Below are 17751 nucleotides of genomic sequence, written 5' to 3' on the forward strand. Positions count from 1 at the left end.
TTTTCATTTTCCAGTTAACCACAAATGAATTTTTCTCTCTTGACTACTAGCTAAAGATTGCTGTGGAGTCAAGGCAGATTTTTTCTTTGAATACTCCCATAAGGAAAATAAATATAAAGGAACTTTTCACCCCCTTATTTTAAGGCGAGGTTGTCTTGTGTTAATTTGGGGTACTTAATACTAAAGCAGTCCTATTTGCTACAGTAACTTTTACTGTGATGATATTTGAACACTCATGGTCTGAGTGAATCCCTCTTCTAAATCTGCTCAGAAGCAAAGAATTCAAATCTAACTTAGCTTCACATTCTGCTTTCCATGGTATTTTTGTGGCTTTGGAATGTCATTTGTGTGTTGGGAAGATATGGGAAGCTACTTCGATACTAAGTGGCCAAGTCAGCTTCCTCAGTTCTAGTGGAAAGTGTTATCCACGTCTCCTTCTCAGTCTCTCCTGCCTTACTTACCTGCTTCAGTTTTGTCTCCATCCTTAGTTTCTCCTGCATTTGTCTACTCTTTCCATCTGCTTTGTAACTGAATGACATCATACTTGTATCAGTGGACAGACAGTTCATGTGTTAATTAAGGCTTTTCTTCTCAGGAGTGACCTAACTAGAGGAATAATTTAAAGCCTTATCTTCTGAAGACACATTCATTTTGCTGTTGGGGGAATGGGCCCAGTTAGCACAAATCAGTTCCAACATCATGATTCCTTTCCAGAAGAAAGAAGCTTTCACAGTATTTTTCCTGGTGCCCTGCGTTTATATCCCCCTTTCCCTTTACTCTCCCCACATTTTTGTCTGTTTTTTATTCTGTGTATGAAAGACTGGGAATGGCAAGTGGTACCTCAGCTTCTTTCTCCATTAGCACCTTCTGAACTGTGCATAGGTGTCTGCTTCTTACCCTGGCAAACTGCTGACCACAGGTCCAGCAGGAGGGCTCCGGATCTCATGCCCTCCATCTTCCAGATGCTGCTGTCCAGTTGTCTGAATTCCAGGATTGAGTGTTGTTCTGAATTGGTAGTTCCAAAGAATGGCATGTCACATTTCTATAACCAAAAAGTTATACCTTGATAACAAGTTTATTGAGGGATAACTTGTATACCAGAAACTTCTCCCTTTTTTTAAATTTTAATTTTTATTTGTTCTAACTAGTTATACATGACAGCAGAATGTATTTCGATCTGTTGTACATGAATGGAGCACAACTATTCATTTCTCTGGTTGTACATGATGTAGAGTCCATACTATTTGTGCAATCATATAAGCGCCTAGGTTAATGATATCAATCTCATTCCACCATCTTTTCCACTCCCCTGCCCCCTTCCCTCACTCCCCTCTGCCCAATCCAAAGTTTCTTCATTCATTCCACCCCCGCCCCCCCAGTATGGATCAGCATCCACATAATAGAGAAAACATTTGGACTTTAGTTTTTTGGGATTGACTTATTTCACTTAGCATGATATTCTCCAACTCCATATATTTACCTGCAAATGCCATAACTTTATTTTTCCTTTAAGGCTGAGTAATATTCCATTGTGTATATATGCCACAATTTCTTGATCCATTCATCTATTGATGGGCATCTAGGTTGGTTCCATAGATTAGCTATTGTGAATTGAACTGCTGTAAACATTAATGTGTCTGATCACTGTAGTATGCAGATTTTAAATCTTTTAGATATACATCAAGGAGTGGGATAGCTGGGTCAAACAGTAATTCCATTCCAATAAGGAATCTCCATATTGTTTTCCAGAGTGGCTGCACCAATTTGCAGTCCCATCAGCAATATATGAGTGTACCTTTTCCCCACATCCTCACCAGCACCTATTGTTGCTTGTTTTCTTGATCATTACTTTATGACTGGAGTGAGATGATATCTTAAGAGTAGTTTTGATTTGCATTTCTCTGATTAGCAGAGATGTTGAACATTTTTTCATATATTTGTTGATGGATTGTATTTCTTCTGTGAAGTGTTTACTCAGTTCCTTACCCATTTATTGACTGGGTTTTTTTTTTTTTTTTTTTGGTAAGTTTTTTGAGTTCTTTGTATATACTGGAGATTAATGCTTTATCTGATATGCGTGTGCTAAAGGTTTTCTCCCAATCTGTAGGCCCTCTTATCATATTATTATTTATCTTTGCTGAGAAGAAGCTTTTTCGTTTGAATTCATTCCATTTGTTGATTTTTTATTTTAATTCTTGTGCTTTAGGAGTCTTCTTAAGGAAGTCAGGTCCTAAGCCGACATGATGAGGATTTGGGCCTGCTTTTTCTTCTGTTAGGTATAGGCTCTCTGGTCTAATTCCTCGGTCCTTGATCCACTTTGAGTTGAGTTTTGTACAGGGTGAAAGATAGGGATTTAATTTAATTTTGCTGCATATGGATTTCCAGTTTTCCCAGCACCATTTGTTAAAGAGGCTATATTTTCTTCAGTGTATGTTTATGGCATCTTTGTCTAGTATAAGATAACTGTATTTATGTGGGTTTGTCTCTGTGTCTTCTATTCTGTACTACTGGTCTATTTTGGTGCCAATACCATGCCATTTTTGTTACTATAGCTCTGTAGTATAGTTTAAAATCTGGTATTGTGATGCCTCCTGCTTCACTCTTCTGGCTAAGGATTGCTTTGCCTATTCTGGGTCTCTTATTTTTCCAAATGCATTCCATAATTGCTTTATTCCATGAGGAAAGATGTTGAGCTTTTAATTGGAATTGCACTGAATCCATATAATGCTTTTGGTAGTATGGCCATTTTGACAATATTAATTCTGCCTATCTAAGAGCATGGGAGATCTTTCCATCTTCTTAGGTCTTTGATTTCTTTTTTAGTGTTTTGTGAAACTTCTTCCTTTTTAAGTATATATCCCAGTAAATTTTAGTGAGCTTCCTGAGTTGGGCAGATCATCATCAGAATGCAGCTTTAGAACATTTTTGTCACCTCATTAAGATCCCTTCATGTTGGTTTACCATTAATCCCCTTCTTCTGTTTTCCTTGTTTTTTTTCCCCCTAAGTACAACCAGGCAGGAATTTGTAGGTTTAGTACTTTCTTATGGTAATTTCTATTGAGTCCAAACCTCTCAGTGTCAAAAGGACAGTATATGTCATGGAGATAGCTCTTTTCCATTAGTTTCTGCAGAGCTTAAGAGGCTTAACCAAGGATGGCCCTGCCAACTTCCTGGAATTTTGATATCATTTTCTTCTGCTTTTCCTGATGGTTTAGTAAATCAGCCAACTACTATATAGTCTCAGTTCTCAAGGCAGGTTTTCTCAGACACGGATTTACAGTATAGACAAACAACTTCTTTGTGAAGCAAAAGTTTCTAGTACTTGACCTGTGTAGTCATTTGAATGAACCACAGTGCTAACAGTAATGAAAAAAGCAACTTACCATAAGGATGGGGAAATAGCCACAACTTAATAACCAGAAATGCTTTTTTAAAAAGTATATCATAAACTTTGATGAATAGCTGCTTTTTCCCACTGTCCAGAACATTAATCTGTAGATTTTTATATTGCAGGTCTCTCAGTATACTAGGAGTGGAGATGGCATAGATTTAATTCGTATATTATAGGTTATTTCTACCCACATACTATTTATCACTATATGCACAGAATAAGTTTTGAATGAAATAAAGATAAGAAGTAGTACTGAAAAATATTCAAGTTTACCATTCTCAGTTCCTCTTTTGGTCCCAAGAAGGAGATGGTTATTTTTCCAAAGTTTCATTCTTTGTTTTTCTTGTATGTCCTGGTATACAAAAATCTGTTTTATCTTATTTCAAGAAATTAACCTGAAATCTTTTTATTTTCACATTTGTTTATTTATTTATTTATTTTTATTTTTGGTGGTGCTGAGGATCAAACCCAGTGCCTCAGGCATGCTGGGTAAGCCCTCTATTACTGAGCCACATCCCCGGCCCCAACCTGAAATCTTTTTTAAGATTTACATATTACTTCTTGTGCAGAAATATGTAATGTTGAAACATGCTGGCCCCCAACTATTAATCTTTGCTTTATGGTCCATCTCTTTAAAATGGAATTTCCATTTTTTTCTCTACTAGGCAATGGTAATAGTCTTGGCACACTTTATATAAAGTTATTGGCTTTTTCCCCGATTTAGCTGAAATAAGTCACTCTTATCCCTTCTGAAGTTTCTTTGGAAGGGCAGTGAGGTTCTAATGAAAACAGAAGTCCAAGACTACTTACAAACTGCATTTGGGGCACATCATTTAGCACCCCCCTCCCCCCCCCGTACCTCTGCCTCTCTGCACGTCTGTAAAGTGGGGGAGATAACAGTGCAACATTTGAGACTTCATTTGGCTACTATAATGAAGGTATTGAAATAACAAAAATAGTAAGCCTATTTTTACCTCATGTATTCTTTTCAAAGAGAGAAAGTGCTGATAGTTCATATTAAAAAAAAACCTCTTAGATTTAAAAATCAGGTGGGAACAGTTTTTCTTTATCCTTGTCGAACATTTTCCTAGTACTCTCATTTTTGTGCTTCAAGTGTCCCTGGAAATAACTTTTTTCCTCTTCCCAAGGTATCTATTTAAAGTACTGCATCTCTCAGACTTGGGGAATTTTGTTATTTTTGAGACAAATAGTAAATGTACACTAACTATTTTATCGAAATTGCTGTATATTTTGAACATAAATAATATTTCTTCCACAGTTCCAAAGTTCCACAGGTTTCTTATAATTTTAAGGCTGTTTTTGATGAGTGTATCCTACTATAGAATTTAAGGGTGATTGTATGCTTCCTAGAAATGAAATGGTTTGAATGTGGTTTTACTGTTGCAGACTTTGTTTTGTTTTTCTTTAACTGCAGGTTATCTTGTCTATGAATTTGACAAGTTTTGGTTTCAAGAAGAACCAGAAAGCATTATGTATTTCAACCTGTACAGAGAGAAGTTTCATGAAAAGATTAAAGGACTCTTAATGGATTGCAATGTAGCACTTACTTTAAAAATATAAATCATCCATAGTATCTTGTATTTCTACCACATTTTGCACACACAACAGAATTTATATGTTGTAATAGAAATTATCTGATCAATTACACTCTTATATATAATTTCCTACAAAAATACTTCAGAAATTCTATTTAAGAAAGCTAGTGGACAATCAGTGTATGTTTACAATTGTTTATACACTGTTCTCCAAAGGTACCTTATGCTTCCAAAGATCCCTTCTGTAGAGCCATGTCAGCTACAGTTTGGAACTTGGGACTTAGCCCGTTGTGGAAAAGTATAAATCAGGTATTTATATTAAATTGGTTGATTAAAATGTGTACAAGTCAGTTTTCTTATGTGTCATAGCTATCAAATTGGTATTGTTTTCAAAGCTCTTTAAGTTTTTTTTTGCCTGCAATAACTGTTTTTCATTTGTTTTGTCCTCTTTTTATTTCTTGGCTAATTAACAGCAAGAGTAGTTCCTTAGGACTTTCTTGGCATCTCAATTACTTTCCCTGATGTCACTGTGTTTATTAGTAACAGGAGCAGAGATGTCAGACAGGATCAAAAATCATGACCTCCTTTTTTGTTTTCTCTGATTATTGAACATAACAGATAATGAGAGAATGATGGTGTGACTAGCTTTTTTGTTTTTAAATAATGCTTTAAAAAAATCACAGTATTAAGGCTTAATGGTGTAGTCTCTTTCAGTATTTGCTTTGCTTTTTATCTATTGTAGAAAAGAACCTTATTAACTTAATGGTTTGGTCTGAGGGCCTCTCCCTGTGTGTACTTATGAATAGAGGTGCGTTTGCTAAAAGTATTTCCCCCCGCCCCTTCTTTCATTACTGGAGATGGAGCCCAGGGCCTCACGCTTGCTAGACAAGTGTTCTACCACTGAGCTACCCCAGCCCAGGAAAATCTTGATTTTATTCAACAGTTTCTATTAAAATAAAGCTGTCTTTGAAATTTAAGAAGAAAACTGAAAACTTTTTAATAATTTTTTTAAACATCATTGGTTTGTTTGAACCGTAACTCTTGCTTCTCTTACTTTGAACTCTTGCTTTGACTCCATGGTGTTTCCAGATATCGATGTATGGACCTTCTGTTAACCGTCTGTGGGACACTAAAATAGCTTGACTGTTCGTTTTGTATAGCTTTATTCTTCTAAAAATCTCAGGAGGGCAGCATGTGCTGTCAAGGATTACATGTGATGAGATCCTAATGGAAATTTCTTGATGTGATTTACATGTTTGTACTCAGCAAAACTAAAAGAGCTTAAAGATAGGAAAGTTCATGTGGTAACTAAGTCCTCCTTAAAGCCTATGGAATCCAGCTTGTTAAAGACATAATTTAATCTAAAGCATAATGTTATTTTGCACATCTTTTAATGTGTGTGTGTATATATATATATATGTACACACACACACACACACACACACACACACATATATATATCAACTGTTTAAGTACTGGTTTGTATGTGATATAGCAAGACTTGATACTTTTCAAGTATTTGCTCATGTCTATTGACAGATCTTAAAAGGTCAAAGAGTGAGAAGAACTATCCAATTGGAAAGTAACACATGCAGTGTTGTATACCACGTACATTCAAGTACATGCATTAAAATTATTTTTTTCTTAATAAAACTTGTTAAAACTTGGTTCATTTTATTATAATAGTGACAGTTTAACTTTTCAGTATTATAGGAATTTCATAATTGATTTCTTTAGGGGACTTCTCACCTTTTGGGCATATCTTCACTTATGTTTCAGAACTGTTTTCATGATCTTTCATTCTGCTGGAGTCCCCTGATGTGTAGCAGAATTCCTAACAAAGATCAGGTGTTAACAACGAAGTTCACTGTGTTACGGTATTAACTGTACCATGGAAAGCAATTCAGTTAGCCTTTAATTTTTGTGCTAAAAACAGTTCTTTACAATCTTTCAGCAGCTGAGATCTTGATCTCATTTAAACCTTTGTCAGTATGCTTATTAAAAGAATGCTTGAAGTATGGAAAGAAAAAAATTTGTTTTTCCCCTTTTAGAGGGAAAAAAAATAATGGTGTTAAGAAAATGTCATTGTAAAGTTTGCTCATAATAGGTTCTTCAAATCCATCTCTGTACATTATAGATGTCCTGTTTTTGCTTAAAATAATAATATTTCAGATATTCTATTGTGAATTGATCTAAAGGCCACCAGCAGATTTTCAGATTTGATGGTCTGGAAGGCAAGCTCTTCCCAGGTGTTAAGTTAGAACGTAGCATGAACCTTCTGACTTAACAGCATAGTGACATATGTGAAAAGAACAATGTTCTTTCCTTTCTCCTTCTCCTGACTTTGAAATGTATGTTAGAATGTTATGTAGTGTAAAAATCCATCTTTAGAATCTCACTTTTTCTATGTTTAGTAAAATGCCAGAGTAGTGATAGGATAATATGGCATTGACGTAGCAGGAAAATTATGTTAGTTTTAGCATCAAAAAGTGAAATCAGTGTGGAAATGAATTTTTGTATGTGCCAGGTTGAGGAGATCATCTCAGTGACGGGAATAGTGTAAAAATATGGTTTAATCATTTGCAGTTTAAATATATTCTGAAAGACAATCTAAAGAAATGGGAGCAAGCAGGAGGTGTCAGTGAACCTACACCAACCTCTGGCGATATAGCTAGAGAGAAAACCCAGAACTTAAACTGGCCATTACGTGAAACCATTGAAAGTTTAGAAAACACATTTTTTTCTTATAAATGTCCATCTTGATTTTTTTCTAAGGACTTCTTTAAGTTTGTATGTTTACACTTGTATATGTACATATTATTCTTATTCCAGTGTTCATACAATTGTTCAAGCACCATTTCTCCCCTTTGAGAACACTCAGTTAAATAGAATTTGATCAAAGAGCTGCTGGAAGGAAAATTATTATATGAGTGTGCAAAGGATGCCTGTTCTGGAAAAGAAAAGGTCACACGGTTTCGTAGCTTACAGGGCAATAATGTTTGTCATCCTTCTTGAAACGGTGACTAGGAACCAGCAGCTGATTTTCTCAGGATGTGTTCCAGCTGCTTCTCTATGAACAAGTCTGGGGAGGCTGAATTCCATTTTCATACTTGTGAACCTGTTCACACAAGCAGTTTGTAAATGAAGATTGAGGGAATTGTTAATATGAGAAATCATGACTTGAGTTTGTGTTTTTTTTGTCTTCACCTTTTGATGAGAAAAGTTTAAAGTGTAGTGCAGACTCAACTACCATAATGCTATTAAAGAGCAATTCTGTGTTTTTGTTGAAGTATTAAAAAATATTTTAAGCAGTAGTGTTCCCTGCAGGAAGAATTGTCAGTTGGCAACTTAAGTTAATTTTTTGTCTTCTTTGGATAAAGCATTTGACTTCTTAAGCAAAAGCAATAGTGTGAAACGTGATGTCATTTTGTTTGTGATGTAAGTGAGCAAATAAAAACCTGTTGAAATTATTGTAAGCCTTTCTGTTGATGCATTTGCTATTTTCTTATGCTACTTTTATTTCAGTTGTTAATACCCATAGAGCAGTGTTTCTTGTTTAATCTTCTATCATGGTGTCATAGGCAAATCAAAATATACATAAATTTTTATTTTGTGACTTTTTAACTCACATACTAATTACCTACTTAAGATGCTATTTAATTAGAAAAGGTGATTATGACACTTTGTTTGCTTCATGCTAAAACAAGCCACCACCTACTCCCCTCACTTCATACACAATATCAGACCCTCACATACCTTTGCTGCTTTCCAGGAATTTGCCAAATTGATTCCCTCCATTGGCTACTGCCATTGTTCATTTACTCTAAGTTTGTGATTTGCCTTAGTTTGGATTCCTTCAGAATCAGACCTTGAGTGAGGGATCTGCAATTCATCTGGGAGGCAACCCCAGGACACACTGATAAGCGAGTGGGGAACTGAGAGGGTGGTGAACTCAGCCCATATAGGGTCTTCACATAAAGCAAGATGCCGGTGGGGTTTGACCCCTCAGCTGTGTCTCTCCTGAGGGTTGAGAGCTGAGGTACTGATACACCATCTCAGGCAAGCACCGGTACAGCCTGTGTCTAGCGGTATTTCTCAGCTCTAGTGTGCCCTGAGCAGATGGACAAAGCTGGCTTTGGCAGCTGGAAGATCCTAAAAACAGGAGGTGCTGATGTGACAACCAGAAATCAGGCGAGCATACACCAGTTTGGTAAGAGGAATCCAGTGTGTAGGGGGCCCTGACAGCATCTGTCCTGAGATACGTGTGGGGAGGGAAAGTGCTATGGTTTGAGTGCCTTTTGTCCCTGAGGATCCTGTGCTGGAGAGTTGCTCCCCAGTGTGCAGTGTTGAGGTGGAGGAGCCTCTAAGAGGGGCTTCCTGGTGAAAGGTAATTAGATCCTGGCTCCTGGCATGGGTTGTCTCTCAGGGGTGAGTTCCCTTGAGAAAGGGCTGTTATAAAAAGCAAGCCCTGCCTCCCCAGACTCTGCCTCCTGTCTCCACATGCTCTCTTCAGCATATGCTCCCTCCATTGTGATGCCATATGCCATGTGGCTCTCAGCAGAGCTGAGTAGATGTTCCAGATAAACCTCTTTTCCCTTTAAAGTACCCAGCCTCAAGTATTTTTAAAATAGCAACACAAACTGAGCTGACAGTTAAGTGTGAAGTCAAGGAGGAAAACTGTGATCATAAATATAATGTGGAGTTGATTAAAACAAACAGAACAATGCCTGTCTGGCTGTAGCTCCCAGGTCCTGCTGGCAGCCCTTGTGTTTAGTTTAAAACAAGGTTGGTCTTGTCATACTTCTGGTCATCTCTGGTGTATGCTTGCTTTCCTTGTCTTTTCTGCACTCAGTTTGTAAGCATGAAAAGCTCACTACATAGGTGAATGATCAGTTTGGCTTTTCTGGAAAGATCCCATGAAGATTCATTTTTCTGCATAGGTATCTTAGACTCTTCTTCTCTCTTCCCAAAGGGGCATTCCAGCTCTTAAATTCTCTGATTCCAGGATAGATACAATACCAACAAAGCCAAATGAGTATAATGCCTCAGATTAGAAGTGATTAGAGCTGCCATAGAACCTGTACTCAAAAAATCTATACTAATCATACAGTCAGCTTATGTCTATTGATTCTAAATACCTTCACTTGCTGTTGGACGAAGCTGTGTTCTAGGTGAACCCTCTTACATCCAGGTACAGATCCCAGAAGACAGACTTCAAAAGATACTTGCAATGCTTTATTGAATATATTCACTGACAACTGTGAATAACTTCATAATAACTTCAGAATAACTTCTGTGATAACTTCATCTTTAAGTATTTATAAATGTCAAATGCATTCAGTTTTCCTTTTCCACCAGTTTGTGCTATAATTATGCCATGTTAAACTTCTTTATATTTGCTCATAGAATCCCATCCCTAAGTGATCAATTGAAGGTAGTAACTTATCTGGGCATTAGCATTTCCCAGGGTGCATACTGAATTTAATGTTCTTTTTAGCATTGACAATAAAATTACACAAAATAGTTATTAGTTTTCCTCTCCTATTCTTTAAAAGAAAGTCCCAACAGTCTACCAGTATTTCTTTATCTTTTTAGGGTGAACTAAAGTAAATAGGGGTTGTTTTCATTAGTGATCCAGTCAGCAAAGTCTCCCTCTGATGTGTTACATGCTTTTCTGGAAGCCGATCATGTGGCACAGTCCACAGTCTGCCTAGACTTCATCAATTCTCGTTTCAGCTGTTCAAAGCACACGAACATAATGATATTCCAGGATCCCAGTCGCAGGAAGGAAGGTACAAATCTAGAAAAGTGCATGTCACCATATTATAAGCTTGTTTGAAATTCTTAAAACTTTTGTGGTACAGGTGGCTTATGATATTCATTTGGGCCGTGGCAGGGGGAGGGTTACTGGGGATTGAACTGAGCTACATCCCCAGCTGCTTAGGGTCTTGCTAAGTTGCTGAGGCTGGCCTCAAACTTCTGATTTTCCTGCTTCAGCCTCCCAAGCTACTGGGATTACAGGCATGAGCCACCATGCACAGTTTCATGCTTGTTTTATAAGGTTTGAACCATTTCATTTATTATCTTATCACTAGAGTAATCTTTGAAAATATTCAGTAATTAAATTCAAATTATATTTTCACAGAAAAGTGGTTTATATGATTGATATATGGGAAAATGCAACCTGTTACCCAATACTAGTTCCTAGGTGAGTTAAGCCACATAATTTTCTGCATCACTTTTCTAGATTGGTGGCAGTGACTTTTCTCTAGTTTTGCTTTAATAAAATTGTAAAAGTTAAATCTATCAAATTAAAATAATGAAAACCACATCATTTTCTCATAGCCCTCTATTATTCTTTTCTCTGGTTTATAGTTCCTCTGCTCCAAGAAAGGTGTAATGATTCGAATATGATCTTACATTTCCATTAGACTGAAACCAATAGAAAGGGCATTGATTTTGAATAAGCCTCTAAGCAACATTGAAAACTTACCACCATTACAGTTGTTCATTTTCTGGGACAGTGGAAAATTGGTGGGTTGGAGAAATCCGTGACAAAGAAAAGTTGATACTGAGCCCACTGCACATGCTGAGGCTGGGATACCAGCTGTTGAGATGCAGTACCCGGGGCATATAGGCACCCTGCACACCACACAGATGCAGAAGAGCACAACCTACCCTTTGAAAAACGCCGTCGGCCCTTCCTTGTGGAGCATTGTCATTGCGCAGCTGGGCACACTGGTATACTGCCCTGGTGGAGAGTTAATAAATCTGGTCTTCACCACATCCACCGGGGAGGACAGAAGCGTGGTGCAAAATCCAGCAATGAGAGCAGACAGCAGGTGACAGGGGACGTCATCTAGAAAGTATCAATGGGACAGGTCAGCCCGGGACTCTTGAGGGGTTTGCACTGTTAGTTATCAGTCAGACCCTTGTAAGCCTGTTGGTGGGAGGAGGTCAGTGTGGATGTCTTCTAATTACAATACAAAGGTCACTCTTGAGCCAGGAAGGTGGGCAATAGTATGCGTCATAATGGATTGTAAACACTAGTATAACTGTTTGCCTTGGGGCCTTGGGCCTGGCATAATGCCTGACACATGGGCATCTGCTACTTTTTAACTGAATGAAAGTCATTGTCAAGGAGACTTTCAGTGTCTCTAGAAACAATATTACTTTTAGGAACAACCTATGGAAGATGAAATCACTGATGAACTCCTTATATAACTAGATCTTTTGGATACACTGCAGCATAGACTTATCTTCTGAATTATGCTGTATGAAGAATATGATTCTCACCAAAGCTCATATATCAGTATTAAATGAGAATAATATTGATGTGAGGTGCAATTGAATTTTGGTTTTGTTGCAGTAAAACTACAATTTGTTGCAAAAACATGTATTGCCCCCAAACTTCTTAATGTATAGATCTTTTCTGCTTCTCAAAAGTTATATTTAATGTTCAGAATTGCTTAACTTCTTAAATGAGACTATTAGAAGTAAGGGATTCATTCAATCAGGTACAGTGACACACGCTATAATCCCAACAACTCGGGAGGCTAAGGCAGGAGGATTCACAAATTTGAGGCCAGCCTCAGCAACTTAGCAAAGCCCTAAGAAACAAAATTAAAAGGGGCCGAGGGTGTAGCTAAGTGATTAAGTGCCCCTGGGTTCAACCCCCAGCACCAAAATAAAGTAGGGGGAGGAGGGATTCAGTATAACATGACTGCAGAAACTCTGAGATGAAATGATAGAGGTGCCAGTGTGTGTGTGGCATGAGATAGGAAGGTACCTGCTAGTAGTTTGTTTCTCACAAGGGCCCCCTTCATCAGGTCGTATGTTACTAGCTCTGTGCAATTGATGATGATGTTTCTCAACAGATTAGGAGTAGTCCCTAGAGAAAAAAGACAACGTTTTTGATGAGGTGCTCATTGGATAAACACATTTTAATGATTAGAAAATGCCCCTAGAAGTTAGTTACCTTTCCAGAGACTCCTCAAGCTTTCTGTTGTCGCTATAATTCTGTATGCGTTGTAAGTCCCAGTGTAGCGAGGTTTGAGGCCATGTAGATGGCTCTGTGCTTGCAGCCTGACCTTCACGACCTCCGTGGGCTGCCCAATGAACACCGCTACTCCTCCAGTTGTTAGTCCGGCTGAGATCTTGCTTCCCAAACTGGGCGTTGCTATCCGGAGAGGAAAAAGATTATTCAAGACAAGAAATGCAAGACCCCAAGTGCATTCCTACTTCTTTTAAATGTTCGGTGATCAGCGTTTTTATATTTTTACATCTTGTCTATTTTCCCAATTGTGTACTCATGTGCCAACCATGTACTAAAGATGAATCAAATCATAGCTGGACTAGGAAAATTTAGTTGTCTGAAAGTTTTTTTAAAAGTGAAAACGTTCAAGGAAAAAGTAAAAATGTCTATTTGAACGGTGGTTTTAGTTCTTCCTAGCATTCAGCACAGTTCTTTCCTGTGTTCCTCAATATTTCCCAACTACGAGGCGGCACCAATCACCGAGGATGCTTGTCTTCCTCTATTCAAAGATGACCCCAGTAGTTGGACCTCCTGGTCTTAGGAGAAGTCCAGTGGACAAGTTGCCTTGATATGGGAAGTTACATAGAAGGCTCGAACATAGGGGATGAAAATAAGAAAGAGAACATCAAGAAGGGGGTATTTGTCTTGAAATGTTGAAAAATTAGCTATCACTTGAGACAGATCTCATTTAGCTAGGCATGGCGCTACTCTCCCGTAATCCCAGCTATTCAATAGGCGGAGGCAGGAAGATCACGAGTTCGAGGTCAGACTGGGCAATTTAGGGAGATCTGTCTCAAAATTAAAAAAGGTTGGGATGTATGTCAGTGGTACAGCCCCTCTGGGTTCAGTCCCCAGTACCACCCGAAACACAACAAAACAAGACAGGCCTCAGCAAATACAGCTCCAGAGAGTCTTGAAGCCCAAAATTCATCCCTATAATGAGATATAAAGTGAGGGTCCAATAACCTTTACTCATGGAGGACTCCCTCAGGCTTCCTAATCCTGTTTCCTACTCTGTGAAACAGGTATTGACTTCACAGAATTGTGACTGTGAATTGAAATAATATTAACAAAGCGCTCAGCACACTGGGTGGTACAGAGGGAATACACAAAACTGGAAGCAAATTTTCACCGATGTTATGGTTGTACTTTTTGCTTGGCCAGGAGCTGAGCTTATGCTTGCTGACATCGTGATCACAGCTTCCTTCACTTAGGCCCACATCTGTGATCTCATCCAGGCCCACTTATCCTGTGTACCTTCTCCCTCTCTCCAGTCCTCCTCCATCGCAGGCAGGCCCCTCAAGAGCTGAGCTTCCTTCCTTCCACAGCCCTTTCCCGCTTCAGTCCCTGCTCCTGGTTTCCACCCCTTTACTCTGCTGAACTTGTTTTTGCTATTTCTCTTCCTGGAATCTCGTGTAGATCTGTCTCCTAAGCTCATGGTGCCTACTGGACATTACCTCTGGGTGAGTCCTAAACTGAATTTACCTTCCTCCCATGAGACAGTTTCTATATTCCTTCCCTGAAGAAGTGGTGTCTTTAGCCAAAAATCACAGAAATCATCTTATATTCCTACCTTTCCCTTAATCCATACTTCTAATCCTTCACCAAGTTCACTCAGTTGCACTTCCTAGATCTTTCTAATTGACATCTCCTTCCCTATTGCCAATGCTGTGGGGCATAACTTGATTATTTCTTACTTTCTGACTTACTCCCTTCTTATCCTTTCTCTATATATTCTCTATCAGATGTGTTTATGTCATTCCCCTGCTTAATATTTTTTCAATAATTTTCCACCACTGTCAGGACAAAGTTCAAACTACTTAGCACGGCCTGCAAGGCCTTCTGTGATCTGCTCCTTCCTGCCTTCTGGTCTCACCTCTCCCTCTGCTCTGTAACTTCTCTCCACTCCTGAGTCTTTGTACATCAACTTCACTCAGCTTGAAAGGTTTTTCCTTACCACTTTGTCTGGATTACTTCTACCAATTCTTCAATTCAATTCAGACATTAATTTTGGGAAAACATTGCATGCCCATGCCCCCACTGCTAGGTTGTGTTCCCCTTCACTGGGATGCAGCACATGCTATGGCATACAATCATCTATTGATCTATCCTCCCCACAAGTCCCCTGTTCTGAACCATGAACATCTGTACATCTAACACAGTTTCTGGCACATTGGCAGTTCAACAAAGCTTGCCAAATGAACCAAATAATTGTACCATCAAATAGTCCCAAAATGTTTCTCATTCATGTAGTGCCTGAAGTACCCAGTGATCAATTAGGACAGTCAGTCTGTTAAAAAAAAAAAAATCCACCTGAGCGGGCAGCTTTACATTCTTTGTGTTTCTTTTCTTGCTACATCTCTACCTAGGACAATGCAGTATTGATCTAGAAGCACCCAGACTTATCTTCACTTTGAGAGTACCTGTGTGGATAATTTAAGTTATATTTGTACAGATAATTTTAAATTATCCCATAAAGTTATAGTATTCAAAAGTTTCTCAAGGCAATTGATGAAATCTATTGTTCCTCATCAGCACATCTCCCTGGCTTGTCTGCTCCACATGACAGCATCTCTAATAGTAACTGTGTGCTTTTGTGTCAGTTGACTTGGATACACAGATAATACTTTCTACTCATGGCATTGTCTCCATTGAAGAATGTCCAGAATCACATGCCAGGTGCAGGGGGCAGCAGGTGTAGTTAAAAGTCAGGGGTCAGAGAACAGACTACCTGGGTTGGTACTCTGGCTCTGCTCCTTTCCTGGTTGGTGAACTTGGGCAAGTTATGAAATTACTCAGTTTCCCCATTTACCTAAGGATAGTAATGCCAGTACCTTTCTAGCTGTGATGTATCTCTAGCACTGAGAGCAGAGCCTGGAAACAGGAAACACTTAAGTACTTCCGGGTTGAAAGGGCAGGCGCTCAGGCTGCATTGACGCTCAGGAATCATCTGATTGCTTGCCTTCCCACTGTAGCTGAAGTCTGCTTTCTTCTCTGGTCCTCCCTAGCAGTGACAGACTACGAGGACCCTCGGAATAAGGAGATGAGTCTTTCCTGTCCTTTGACTTCCTTCTCAACATCTAGCTTTCCTTTCATGGCAAATTTCTTTGTTAGATACCAAAATTACCAGGAAAGCTTGTACAAGAAAGCACAGATTCCCTGGTCCCCTGAGAATTTATTCAGAGGGCTGTGGTAGTTTTCATTTGGATTTTCTACAAGTTCCACAGGTCTTTCTGGTATACTTTGCTGTTTGGGGGACTTTGGGTTAAATATTCTATGGCAGCCCATCCATATTCTCCAGAGGGAGACCTAAATTAGACACCAAACTTCCATCATGGTTTGGTTGATTTTTAAAAGTATAAACTTGTGTCTGAAAAAATTGATTTGCATTTTTTTTCTATGAACAGTGAGCTCATACCTGGGGAAGGTAGTTAGTTCAATATTGATATTTTGTGGCCAAATTGTTATGAACACCTCTAGGCTGTTTGTTTGGTGGTGCTGGGATAGAGGCAGGGCCTCCCACATGCTAGAGTGGCTCTACTTCAGCTCCCAGGTCACATTTTAAAGGAGCCCAGCCCAGGCATGTCCACCCCTCGCCAGAACCCCAGGAAGGCTCACTGCTTACTTTCATTCCCTGAGGTGAAGAACTCCTGGACCGAATCGTAGAGTCCGATCCTGAGAGAGGCGAAGCTTATTTGCCTCTGCAGCCCAGCAGGCAGCCCGCTGTACAGTTTCATGGGCCCTTCGGTTTTCGCCAGGGTGGTGATCGTTCCCAGGACACCTTTATAAGTAATACCGCTGGAGACCTGGCATTCTCCTTGGATCTGGAAATGAGAAAGGTGCAGGTTAAGGTTAGGGTTCGGAAGTGGACGTTAAGTAAGAGGAAAATTCAAGATTGGCATGGGATTGTCCTGAATGGAGAAGCCATGTTCACCCTCCCGTGTGTGTGTGTGTGTGTGTGTGTGTGTGTGTGTGTGTGTGTCGCGCTCTCAGGCCCCATATGTAGGGGATGGAGCCACATACGGCCTCAATGCACTTTCCAAACAACCCTCCTCCTCATCCACAAACTCTCCAGAACCCTAAGGCAGTAGACAGGGAAGGCAGCCCTGCAGAGTCGGAAGAAAGGGGAAAGCTCCCGGCTGCGGCTGCGTAGGGCACCCAACTTTTGGAGGGTGTGGCAGTAGTCAAGGTCAAGATATCGTCCCTGACCTTGTTGGCTCTTCAGTTAGCCTGGGAAAGGTTCCAGTTTCCCATCCCAAAGCATCCAGTCCCCAGACTGCCAAGCTGTTCTCCAAGGCGGCCACCATGCCTCCCATACTGAAAGGGTGGCTAAGCCCAAGAAGGGCATCAAAGGGACGCACACCACAGCGTCCTCTCTCTGGCAGAGATGCCCCGCCATCCGCGTCTGGCTTGCTACCTGTAGCCGGACTTTGGCGGTGTCCAGCGGGAAGGTGATCACATCCGCCAAGCAGGCTGCCACTCCGGCCGAGAAGATCTTGACGCCCATGGTCGGGGGCACGTCGGAGGCGGTGGGGCCCACCATCCTCGCTCAGCGGGGCCCGGCGCCTGGCAAGAGCAAGGGCTCCAGCTCCCAAGGTGGAAGCTGGTTTCCCTCCCGCCCTGGGCAGCGAGCCCGCCCTCTGACTTCTGGGACAGCCACCAGGGAGGTGGCGGCCCAGACGTGGCTGCTGCAGGAGGAGCGCAGCGGTGCGACCAAGCCCCGCGCGTCTCCTTCGCACGCTCGCGCCAGCAGGACCGGCTGCGCCCTG

At 40.1% G+C, this 17751-nt stretch overlaps 2 protein-coding genes across 3 annotated transcripts in view; one reads left to right on the forward strand and one right to left on the reverse strand.

The window, feature by feature from the left end:
- ELMOD2 (ELMO domain containing 2) overlaps positions 1–8423 on the forward strand; it is a 28359-nt gene extending 19936 nt beyond the window's left edge. Inside the window, exons 9-10 of one of the 2 annotated variants that reach the window (XR_013766232.1) lie at positions 4827–6870; positions 6902–8423. Coding sequence is in view for 1 of the 2 variants with exons in the window: in XM_079154028.1 (XP_079010154.1) it covers positions 4827–4972 (146 nt within the window). In the remaining variant the exon portion in view is untranslated. Of the gene's footprint in view, positions 1–4826 lie in introns of both variants that reach the window. The other variant, XM_079154028.1, reaches the window with a different exon arrangement.
- A 594-nt stretch (positions 8424–9017) lies between these two features.
- Positions 9018–17525, reverse strand: UCP1 (uncoupling protein 1; the record flags this gene model as incomplete). The annotated part of the gene is made up of 6 exons (XM_079153466.1): positions 9018–10747; positions 11626–11806; positions 12737–12838; positions 12926–13126; positions 16608–16806; positions 17400–17525. The coding sequence occupies 6 exons, from the start codon at positions 17523–17525 to the stop codon at positions 10633–10635; spliced, it is 924 nt and encodes a 307-aa protein (XP_079009592.1). The 3' UTR covers positions 9018–10632.
- Positions 17526–17751: the final 226 nt, after the last annotated feature.

This window comes from Sciurus vulgaris (assembly GCF_902686455.1).
Source record: "Sciurus vulgaris genome assembly, chromosome: 9".
In the NCBI taxonomy this organism is placed as follows: Eukaryota; Metazoa; Chordata; class Mammalia; order Rodentia; family Sciuridae; genus Sciurus; species Sciurus vulgaris.